General features: G+C 61.4%; 1 protein-coding gene across 1 annotated transcript; it reads right to left on the reverse strand.

Moving 5' to 3' along the window:
* Positions 1-271: 271 nt before the first annotated feature.
* On the reverse strand, positions 272-9,587 carry MRGPRF (MAS related GPR family member F). Its single transcript, XM_027959556.2, has 3 exons — positions 9,391-9,587; positions 6,337-6,449; positions 272-2,077 (listed from the first exon to the last, which is right to left on the reverse strand). Exons 2-3 carry the CDS (start codon positions 6,382-6,384, stop codon positions 1,094-1,096), a joined length of 1,032 nt encoding a protein of 343 aa, XP_027815357.1. The 5' UTR covers positions 6,385-6,449; positions 9,391-9,587; the 3' UTR covers positions 272-1,093.
* Between the last annotated feature and the right edge of the window lie 1,444 nt (positions 9,588-11,031).

Below are 11,031 nucleotides of genomic sequence, written 5' to 3' on the forward strand. Positions count from 1 at the left end.
TTGGGTGAGCGGAAAGGGCACCGGGGTTAGCCAACAGAGGGTAGCGTGGGGATCATGCTCCCCCAGCAGAGGAGTGGACACCGTCCCTGGAGAGGGAGCAACTGGGGGTGTAGACAGTCCCGCCAGGAGCCCAGGGCACAAGACCTGGGGTACAGAGCAGGCTGTGCGGGGAAGGGAGCATGGAAGGGCAGCCCACCTGGGCCTCGGATGCCTGTGGGGTCCTCATTGTGGGCACGAGCCCACGGACAGGACAGAGGGCAGGAAGTCTTCCTCAGTGCAAGATAGAAAACGTTTATTGATACACATTTACTGTCTTTTATAAAACCTCCGTTGACCAAGCTGGGCCACCGTGCTTGCAGGTGGGCTGGAGTGGCCAGGGAGAGCCAGCGCCCACTTTCAGATGGCCCACCAGAGCCCCGCGGGCCAGGCAGATGGCGGCTCGGATGCACCAGCCGGCACGGAGTCAGAAAAGAGAGTGAGTTACCCAAGCCGGCCGAGGCTCCTTTCTGCGTCCAGCCACTCGCCAGGACAGAAGCCCCGCCATTTGGGCCGCCCAAGGGCTCCCCAGAGGCGGGAACGTCATCCACAGAAAGACGGGACCCTGAGGTGGTTAAGGGGCAGCTCTCCCCCGCAGCTCACAAGGTCACCTTAAAAGGACAGAACGGAGCCAGGAGGTGTCCTCACGGCAGGAGGAAGTTCTGGCCCGATGGGCAATGGTGCTGGCAGAGTCATTCTCGGAGAGGGCTGCCTCTCGGGCAGGAGGTGGACAGGGCTGAGTGATTCCCTCCTCTCCCTTCCTGATCATCCTGGGGTCAGGAGGAGCCCCACACCCGGCCCGTGGCCTGGGGCGACTTCTGTACCGCAGCTCAGGGAAGAAGGGGTGGCCGGGGGAGCCTGGCAGGGTCATGGGGGGCTGTCTGTCTCGCTGCCAGCCTCCCCAGGGGAGCCTGTGCCCTGGGAGAAGGCGGCTTGCAGGCGGGAGCGGCTTTCTCTCCCTGCGCTTGGGCCCCAGGGCTGCTGCCGGCTCTTGTCCGTCTGTCAAGGGTCTCTGGAGGTCACGTGGGCCCCGCCTCGCCTGCAGGCGCCCGGCCTCTCAGGAGGCGTTCCCTGAGGGACACTGCATCTCCAGGGTGACCGTGTTGGGCGTGCCGCCTCCCGCCTCCCCCGGCTCGGCCCCGTCCCGCAGGGCCCGCTGGAAGACCACCCTGAGAGGCTCCCACAGGCGCTGCGACTTGTCCCTGCCGGCCAGGAAGTAGACCACGGGCTTGGCACAGCTGTTGATGCACAGGCACAGGTCAGTGACGTACTCGGGGAAGGGCGCCGGGATCCGGAAGACCCAGAAGAGGAACCAGTCGATGCCCAGGTAGATGGAGGACACGAGGAACACCGAGACCACGGCCAGGATGACGTGGTTGAGCTTGGCCGAGCGCTGGCGCCGCCGGGCCCGGCACTCCACGTGCAGGATGAGTGCCAGGCAGGGCAGCACCATGAGCGGGCAGAAGACCAGGAAGAGCAGGATGCCCAGGAAGGTGTCCATGTGCCTGCAGCCCGCCCCGGACGCCTGGCGGCCCAGGAACACGCAGAAGTAGTTGTGGACGCAGGTGACCAGCAGCGACAGGGCCCAGAGCAGCGAGCACACCACGGCCGACAGGCGCTTGGGCCGACGGCGCCAGTACCAGGTGGGAAAGATGACCGACAGGCAGCGCTCCGAGCTGATGGCTGGCAGGAGGCTGACGCTGGTGAGGACCATGCAGAGCCCCACGATCCGGGACACGGCGCGGATGTAGTCGGCAAAGGGGCCCAGGAAGCCCCCCGTGTTCAGAATGGAGAACACGGCCTTACTGAAGAGGTAGCCGACGTCTGCGCTGGCCAGGTGCAGGAAGTAGACGGAGAAGGGGCTCCTCTTGATGGAGAAGCCGAAAAACCAGAGGACCAGCCCGTTGCCCACCAGGCCGCACAGACAGAGAAGCAGGAAGATGTAGTTCATGACGGCCGGCGGCGGCAGCATGGTGATCTGCTCGATGGTCAGGAAGCCCCGGCTGTAGAGCTCGGGGGCCTCGCTCACGCCGGGACACACCTGTGCAGGTGCGGAGGGGGAGACGCAGTGATGCTGGCTGGCCCCCACCCCCATGCCCGTGCTGGCATCCAGGTCTGCTAGGCTCCACCCTCAGGGCTTCCTGCTGGCTCAGAATCTGCCTTCAATGCAGGAGACCCAGGTTTGATCTCTGGGTGGGGAAAGTTCCCTAGAGAAGGAAATAGCAACCCACTCCAGGATTCTTGCCTGGGAAATCCCATGGACAGAGGAGCCTGGCGGGCTGTGGTTCATGGGGTAGCGAAGAGTCAGACACGAGTGAGCAACTAAGCGTGCATGCGTGCAGGCTCCACCCCCAAACCCCCACCTGCATCTAGGTACGCTAGGCTCCACCGCAAACCCACATCTGCTTCCAGGAGTGTTGCTCCTGATGACAGACTTGGCTTTGGAGCAACTAATTGGCTCCAACTGGAGCGGGAGACACCCCTGATCTCACAGAGCGCTACCATTCTGTGCCCCAGAGTCTGCAGCTGGCAGCCTACCGCAGTGATGGTGAAAACAGTGAAAATGATCAGTCCCTCATCAAGGGGCCTGACGTCCCACTGCCCAGAAAACGTCCATACTGTGCAAGAAAACCGAGGAGCCTTTCTACACCGAAGGAAACGAAAGCAGCGTGACCAATCATTGCTGGGCTGTAAGCCTGGATTGAGTTGTGGGTCTAGCGATCGCCGTGGAGGCTGTTACTGGAATGGCTGGGGAAGAGTGAATAGGAACCATGTCTAGATAATGGTACTGGACCCATGTTGCACTTTCTGAACAGCAATGCACTGAAAAAGCAGTACAGAAAATGCACTGCAGCTGCATGGGAGGGTCCTTGATCTTAAGAAGATACAGGCTGTTTGGGGGCAAAGGGCATTGGAGCCTGTAATTTACTTTCTTTTTAAAAACTTTTAAAGTATTTATTTGGCTGTGCTGAGTCTTAGTTGTGGTGCATAGGATTGCCGCTCTTGCGGCATACGGCGTCTTTAACTGTGACACGTGATCTCTTAATTGTGGCATGTGGGATCTAGTCCCCTGACCAGGGATCGAACCTGGGCGCCCTGCATTGAGAGCTTGGAGTCTTAGCCACTGGGTCACCAGGGAAGTCCCTGTAATGTACTTTCAAATATCTTTGGGAAAGAAAGTATCTTCAATGCACTTATAAAACAGAAAGAGACTCACAGACCTCAAGAATGAACCAATGCTTGCTGGGAGAGAAGGGATAGTTTGGGAGTTTGGCATGGACATGTACCCACTGCTATATTTAAAATGTATAACCAACAGTATAGCACATGGAACTCTGCTCAATGTTATGCGGCAGCCTGGGTGAGAGGGGAGTTCGGGGGAGAACAGATACTTGTATGCGTGTAGGTGTATGTATGGCTGAATCCTTCCCGCTGCTCACCTGAAACTGTCACATTAGTTTGTGGCTATACCCCAACACAAACTGAAAGGTTTAAAAAAAGATACTAGATAAAAAGTACAAGTGACAACAGGCTAACAGAGTCGATCAAGGTTTATGCAAATTTACAAAACTTGCAATTTTTCTACTAAAACATGAAAACATTTATTTAAAAGAGCAAAATCACTTGCAAGTTACCGAAAGTGACCCTTGACCCACAGTGGGATCAGAGAGGGTGACCCTTTAGTTTTCTGGATCATGAGGGAACTGAGTCTGGCCAGGGGGTCCCTTGAGGGGGAGACGCTGGAGGCAGTGGCTATTTATAGAGCGGTGGGGGAGTGCTTCGGTGGTTTGACACTTGGTCTGGCTGTGTCAGTCCATCTGGCTAAATGTCAGTCTTGGCTGCAGGGTCTGGGCTGGCGTAGAAATGCGTGAAGGTGGGCCAGGTGCAAGAAACCAGCCGGTGGCAGGGGGGACAATGGCGAAGCAGAGGGCACCTGTCCTGAGCAAGTGGGCAGCCGCCCTGCTCCAGCCGGGGGGCTCCAGGGCGGACTGGCAGACAGTGACGGATCCTCTTTCCCCCACTCCCCAGAGAAGTCAGAACTCGAGACTAAACTCTGTGTGTGCATGCTCAGTCACTCAGTCATGTTCGACTCTTCGGGACCCCATGGACTGCACCCTGCCAGGCTCCTCTGTCCATGGGATTCTCCAGGCAAGAATACTGGAGTGGGTTGCCATTTCCTTCTCCAGCGGATCTTCCCGACCCAGGGATCCAAGCCACATCTGTTGCGTCTCCTGCACTGGCAGGCGGATTCTTTACCACTGAGCCATCTAGGAAGCCTAGATCTTTAAATGTTCTTTATCCCGATCTTTAAATGTTCATATCTAAAAGAAAAAACACTGTGTGGGCCAAGCACAACGCATCTAAATGCTGGATTCTGTTCTCAGGCTATCGATTTTGACCTCTCGTCAAACACCATCACTCTCATTGCCATACCCTGGCAGACATCACTAATCCATCCCAGCGCTCTTTCCCACGGAGCCTGAACCTCACCTCCCTCCAAACACCTCCTGGGTATCAGTTCCCACTGCTCATGACTCTCCCTTCAAAACAAAAGCAAAACAAACAAACAAAAAACCCAGGAGGTTGTCAGATCAAGCTCACTCTGCTGCTTTCCAGATGGCCCCCCAGCTCTGGCAGAAAGCTGGGTCCTGAAAGATGGCTTTCTGGGCCTGACACCCTCTCAACAGGATAGCACTTTTGGCCTGGCTCCGGTCAAGGAGCATCTGCAAGCAGGGACTGGAGGGTGCTGGTAAACTCTGGGTTGGCCCCATGAGCTCAGGGCATGGGGGTCCTAGCCACTACCCAGCATTCTCTAAATACATTTACTGATGACTCCACAGCTGTCTGCCTGTCAGCTCTCAACCCCTCGTGCTGTGCATGTGTGTGCTCAGGCGTGTCTGACTCTTTGCGACCCCGTGGACTGCAGCCCGCCATGTCTCCTCTGTCTATGAGATTTTCCAGGCAAGAATACTGGAGTGGGTTGCCGTTTCCTCCTCCAAGGAATCTTCCCGACCCAGGGATAGAACCTGCATCTCCTGTATCGGCCGGCAGGCTCTTGACCAGTGCACCACATGGGAAGCCCATCAAACGCCTTAGCTTGCTCTAATCTCAGCCTTTCCTGTTGGTGGTTCTGAAGAACCTCCTCTTAGCTGGGGAGGAGACGCATAATCTATACTGACTAAAGGAGTCTGTGAAGGACCAGCTCTGCGCCCAAGGGAGCCGGGCAGCAGGGGCTGCAGCTGACAGACCAGATCACTCAGAGCCTCTCACAGGCTGGAAAAAATCTGCAATCCTCTCCGCAGAGTCAGAGCGGGAGGGTTGGTGAGTCACTGGGCGTGAGCTGCCATCCCGGCCACATACCACCCTGTAAAATGCCTGCCTGGAGCCTGGTCCCCTCCCCGGGCTCTGCCTCTTCTCTGGGGTTTCTGGAGACTCCGGAGCCGGTCCCATCTCTGCTCCCCGTGGTGGCCACCCCACAGCAGTCACCATCGGAGGCAGGAGGGGGCTGCAGGCATGGTGGAGAGGTGCCTGGGGCTAGGGCTCAGGTCCTGGGCAGGAGTCTGGGCTCTGCTGGGCCTCTGGACTCACCGCCATTGAGTCACTACACTGGCGTGAGCCTTGGTTTCCTCAAACATTGTACCCGCTAAACTCAAGAGGTCCTTCCAACTTGAGAGGGTTTTGCCCAGGATTCAGAAAGGAACTCCAGAGTTTCCAAGAGCCTCAGACAAGTAGGGACTGGAGGGGCAAGGGCAGAAGGGATGGGTCAGCCTGATGGACTGTCAGAGTCTCAGCTGCAGGATGGTGCCTGCATGCGGGAGGTAGGCCGTGGAGACCAGACCCTGGGTGACACTGGCAGGGTGGGCCAGAGCCCCCTGGAGCATGTAACATTGGGGCCACTTCGGAGCCAGCCTTGTAGGGCCTCCTGGCAGGGCCTAGCCATGGGAAATAGCTGATTGCCCCATCTCCACAAGGAAGAGAGAATGAGATCTCTGGAGGTTGGTAACACAGGACAGGATTTGAGGGAGTCCAGTGATGAAGGCACTAGGGATCCAAGGGACCTGGTAAGCAGTGCCAGGCCACACAGACCAGAGGGGCCCTGTCTGTCCTGAGCTAGAGGATGGGTTCTTGGTGGCAGAGTGTGTGTGAGCAGGACATACCAGAGTGGCGTGCCTGTCCCATCACACCCATCCTGCAGACCCTGGCGGAGGAGCCCCCTCTGTACAGAGCTGATGGAGGAGCCCCCTCTGTACAGAGCTGATGGAGGAGCCCCCTCTGTACAGAGCTGATGGAGGGACTTGCCTTGTTCCAGTTGGTGGGGTGGGCCTCCCAGGAGCAGTTTCCAGCCATCTCCAGGCCTGGCCAGTCCACGTTCCTCAAGGCTCCGCTCACAGCTCACTGGCCTGCACAACCCACTGGGCACGGCAGAAAGGGTCACATCAGGGGGGTGGTGTCCTCCATGCCCAGGGGTGGCCCGCAGGGCTGTCCCCTTGGAGGTTAGGTTCATGAGTCATCCCCTGGTTCCCCAGAGGCAGGGCCTTGTGGGAGGCATGGGGCTTCCTGCTGAGTCCAGAGCAGGTGGCAACCGTGTGCACCGCCCCCTCCTTCCCTAGGGGGAGGGGTCCTCATTCACCCCGCTGCTGATACCCTAGTGACGCCGCCTGCCGCCTGCGCCTGCGGAAGAAGTCTTTCTCCTTCCCAGCTCTGTCGGGCATTTCTGGAGCCAGACGGCGTCTGGGGATATGACTGTTCACCTGCACACATTTCTTGGGCATCACCTTTGTGTCCAGCCAGGGGTGGGACAGGGGTTCCGGGCAGTTAGTCCCAGGAGGGAACGTGGGAGAGAAAAGATCATTTCTGGCCAGGAAGACTTCCTGGAGGAGGAGGAGGCAGCCCGGTCCTCATCAGCATTGGTGTCATCACCCACCATCAACCCCGGGTCAGTGAGAGCCTGCTCCCGGACACCCATCCTCTTGTCTGGTCCTGGGTACCAGTGAGGAGGCAGGTGTAGTCACTCCCTCTGTGATGAGGGCAGGGAGGTGAGGTCACCTTCCTTGTAGGGTGGCGGGGGTAGCGGGGACATTACGGCTTTGCAGATTTGTGTCTGCAGAGCCTAGATGGGCTGAAGAGGCAGGGAGGCTGAAGGGGCCAAGCCCTGAAGTCGCTAGGATGGCCCCAGCTCCAGGTTGGAGGAGGAGCAGCTGGATTCGGCCAGGACTTCAGGGCGGGGTTGGGGCGAGAGGGCTGGGAGAAGCGCGGGGGTGGCCCGACACTTGTCCATCCTGGCCGGGCAGAGCTCACTGGTGGACTTGCCACGAGTTCACTCGAATTGACCGCGGTGCCCAACTTGAGCTCAGCCCCAACTTGTTAAGCACCCATCCCTCCCACCGTGCAGGCGGGAAACTGAGGCTGTGAGTGGAGGAGGGGCCTTTGGGGGCGCCTGGCCGGGCGGCGGGCCGCTGGGCCCCTCCTCCTCCTCCTGACTCCCCCGGAATTCCAACCCGGCCTCCGCTGCCAGTCGAGGCCGCCACGCCCCCTCCGCCCCGGGCCGGGAGGGCCGGCCCGGGCGGGCGCCGGTCATTGGCTGCGCGGAGAGGCGGTTCTCGAGAGTCGCCCGCCCTCTTTAACCACCGGCCTCCCGGAGCCCCGGGCGCGGGGTCGCCTGGAGGGGCCACCGCCGGGGCCGGGGCCGGGGCCGGGGCCGGCGCGGACGGCGGGGCTTGCAGTCGCTGGCTGCGCGCGGGGTGGGACCCCTTTTGCATGAGCCAGCTCATGAGGCCTGAGCAGTGTGGGTCTGCAGATAGCGAAGAAGCCGGGCAGGGGAGGGGTCGCAGGCGTGCATATAACTGTGCCCCCTACCCCCGCCCCCGTGGCGGTCTTGACTCTCGTTGGACCCCTGTCCCCGTTGCCACGGACAGATCTCAACCTCCTTCACACGCTGGGACTTGTTGAAACTCTCCAGGTGCCTGCAGCCCTCAAGGTGCCGGCCTCAGCCCGTCTTCCCGCGGAGGAGTCGCCCTTCCACCCTCTTCTTCCTCCACTGTCCCTCCTCTTCTGCTCATCCTTCCAGACCCACACCACCCCGAGGCCCGGGCCCGAGGCTCGATGTCCTGACGTGGAGGGCCTCCCCTGGTCCCCTCCGGCCAGGCTAGATGTCCCCCCAGGATTGCTGGCTGGGACCTGCCCGCGATGGGGCTGGGCATGGAGTGTTCACTCGAGGGGTGGCTGTCGCTGTGTGTCTGAGCCCTCCTCGCCCTGCCACGGGCCAGCTGAAAAGCTACTGCACCCGGATGGAGGGACCGGAGGGACCGGGGGGACCTGAGAGCCGAAGTGAACCCCAGGTGGGCCGTGGAAGGACATGTGTGTGACGTGTGGGGGATGCGCGTGAGTGCGCGTGCTCCTCATGCTGGGATTCAGCCTATGACAGGGCTAGCTTGGGCTAACTCAGACAAAAGAAGATCTGCCAGTCAGGAGCCCAGATGGCCTCCAGCCACCTGTCTGCCTCCCTGGGCCTCAGGAAGCCCCGCATCTCTCACTTCCACCCACCATGCCCGGGCTCCGGGGCTTCGAACCTGGAACCTGGCCTGGCTGGCTAGGCAGGGCTATGCCCCAGGAGGCCTGGCTTGGCGGGAGCCAGCAGCCTCCAGTTCTACTGTCCGTCTTCCCGGCTCCTTGTCTCCTTGTCTGGGGGGCTGCCGCCTGGGCTGGCTCTTGACAGAACCGGCTGTGGGGTGGGCTTGCGGCTGTCCCTGCCCCCGGACACAGGGGAGACCTTTTGGAATGCCTCAGGAACAGACAGCTTCGCCCAACGCCAACACCCCACCAGGCACCGCCTGCCTGGGAGAAGGTGGGACGCAGCCGCCCAGCCTCCGTGGCTGAATAGCCTCCTTCTCCCTCGCTGTCCACCCCAGGGCCGGCCCCGAGCTGCTGGAAGCGCAGTCTGCCTGCATGACAGCAGTGGGCTGCTACCTGCTGGGTGTTTCCCTTCCTGCCCTTCCAGAAAACTCACTTGCTCTGCTGGAGGCTGGCGAGAGTAGGGGACAGGGGGAGGGGGAGCCCCCACCCCCAGAGGACAGAGTAGGAGCTGGAAGCAGAGGACAGATGGCTTGGGGGTCAGGGCCTGCTGCACAAGATGGGGACTCTCAAGCCGTGTCCTCGGGACTCCTGCGGCCTCAGATGCTGACAGCACTGCTCTGGGGGGCTGGGGGGTGGGGAGCTCCTGCTTGAGGCCATGTGATTTCCAGGGGCTGCCAGCCTCGAAGGTGCCCACCGCTCTCCCTTTCCCTGCCCAGGCCTTTATCCTGCAGCCCTGGCTCCCGAGATGCCCTCCCCTGGGCCCCAGCCATGTGGCACTACCTGCAGCTGCGGGTCTGATCCTCGGAGGCCTCCCTTTGGCAGAGGGCTCCTCCTGCGATGCCCACCTCTGGTCCCGGACCACCCAGGCGCGCAGGCCAGCCCGAGGCACTGCCCGGAGGCTCAGGAAAGGCGAGCTCGGAGTGCAGGAGAGCCTTGCCTGCCTGCCTGCCTGCTGGAGGAGACAGCTTTGGAAGTATAACCCGCCCCAAACCCAATTCCAGGCCCGGCAGGAGGGGGCGGGGACGGGGAAGAGGGGGAGGGGCCGAGCCGGGATGAGGCTTTGGGAAGGAATGCCCCGCTCTGGAGCCACCCCCCCCCACACCCCCCCCAGCCCCACTGGGAACTCAGCTCCCCGCCTGGTGACGTCACGTTGGCCCGAGCACTGCGGCCCGAGTCCAGCTGTGAATCTGCAGCTCCGAGGGGCTGCCCGCTGCACGCGGAGAGAGAACACCAGGCTGTCCGCTTGCCCGGTGCCTTCCCTTGGCCCCTCCCTGGGCATCTCTGGGCGTGCAGGCCTGGGGGTGGGGGTGGGAGGTGGAGTGAGTCCCCACCTGTACCCAGCGACTGATAAGGGACCAAGGAGGCTGCAGAAGGGGGGCTCCAGGGTGGGGCGGCGCAGGGACTTCGGAGAGGCCGACCGGGTGGCTGGACAGCAGTGCCACCCAGGTGGTACTCCACACCCCCTTCCACCCCGGGATCTGCTCACGGCCCCCCTGCGGGCTTCTGGAGCCAGGAATTCCCTTTCCCCAGCCCTAATAGCAATCAGATGGCGCAAGTGGAAAATCACAGCGCTTGCCTGGGGCCCGAACCCAGCGGGGAAATTGGCGGGGCTGCGGTGCCTGGTGCGTGCGCTGCTCGGCGGGAGGATGAGTCAGCCTCCCCTCGCCCGGGCGAGCCCCCCGCGGGGTCCTGGGGCACCAAGCCAAAGCCTGGGGTTGGGGGGCGGCGGCGCAGGGGCCAGAGGGGGGTGGCCTTGAGGAGTGGGAGGGTGAGGAGCGGCTTTCCCAGGCAGCCACCAGGGAAGGCTCCGCTGCCCTGGACCGACTTTCTCATGGCCCCGGGGAGCCCGGGGGAATTCTGAGCACAGCCTCTGCGGAACACACGGTGCCCAGGCTGGGGGCTGCCTCGGCGGGCCTCGGCAAGAGAACCCAGACACGAAGCTCTCCTGCACCTGCCCTGGGCCACAGCACCCCCGCGCCCAGAGAAGCACGATGTTCCTGCGCCCGTGAACTTCCGAGGGGGCGCGGATTGTTCCCTACTGGGTCCGGCTGGCCTGGGGGTGGGGGGCTTTGCTTTTAGGGAGGCGTGGGGGAGGAGTCGAGGATGTTGCTGTTCACGGCCACGCCCGAGGAGGAGGGGGAGGAGAGGCTGGGGACCCTCCCCTCCTCTCCCAGGCTGGCCAGCTGGGGCCCAGCTGGGCCGCTTGTTTACACGCAGAGGCCAGGGGGTGGGGGTGGGGGGCCAACCCGGGCAAGTTCCAAGTGTAATTGCGTTTGGACTCTTAAAAGGAATTGTGTGAAGTGGGCAGCGGCTCTGAAGTCCACCACCTTATTTGGTATGGAAATCTGTTTCTCTCAAAACTAAGGAGAGGCGCTTGTAAATTGGAAAGCCGTCCTTTGCCTGGGTGTGCAGCCTCCCACT

The sequence above is a fragment of the Ovis aries genome, chromosome 21 (assembly GCF_016772045.2).
Source record: "Ovis aries strain OAR_USU_Benz2616 breed Rambouillet chromosome 21, ARS-UI_Ramb_v3.0, whole genome shotgun sequence".
Taxonomy (NCBI): Eukaryota; Metazoa; Chordata; class Mammalia; order Artiodactyla; family Bovidae; genus Ovis; species Ovis aries.

Excerpts from the sequence above, each read along its gene's own strand:
- MRGPRF (XM_027959556.2), bottom strand. The coding sequence starts at position 6,384 with ATGGCTGGAAACTGCTCCTGGGAGGCCCACCCCACCAACTGGAACAAG. Across the intron at positions 2,078-6,336 it reads ACCCCACCAACTGGAACAAG|GTGTGTCCCGGCGTGAGCGA; the intron begins GCAAGTCCCTCC and ends GCACCTGCACAG.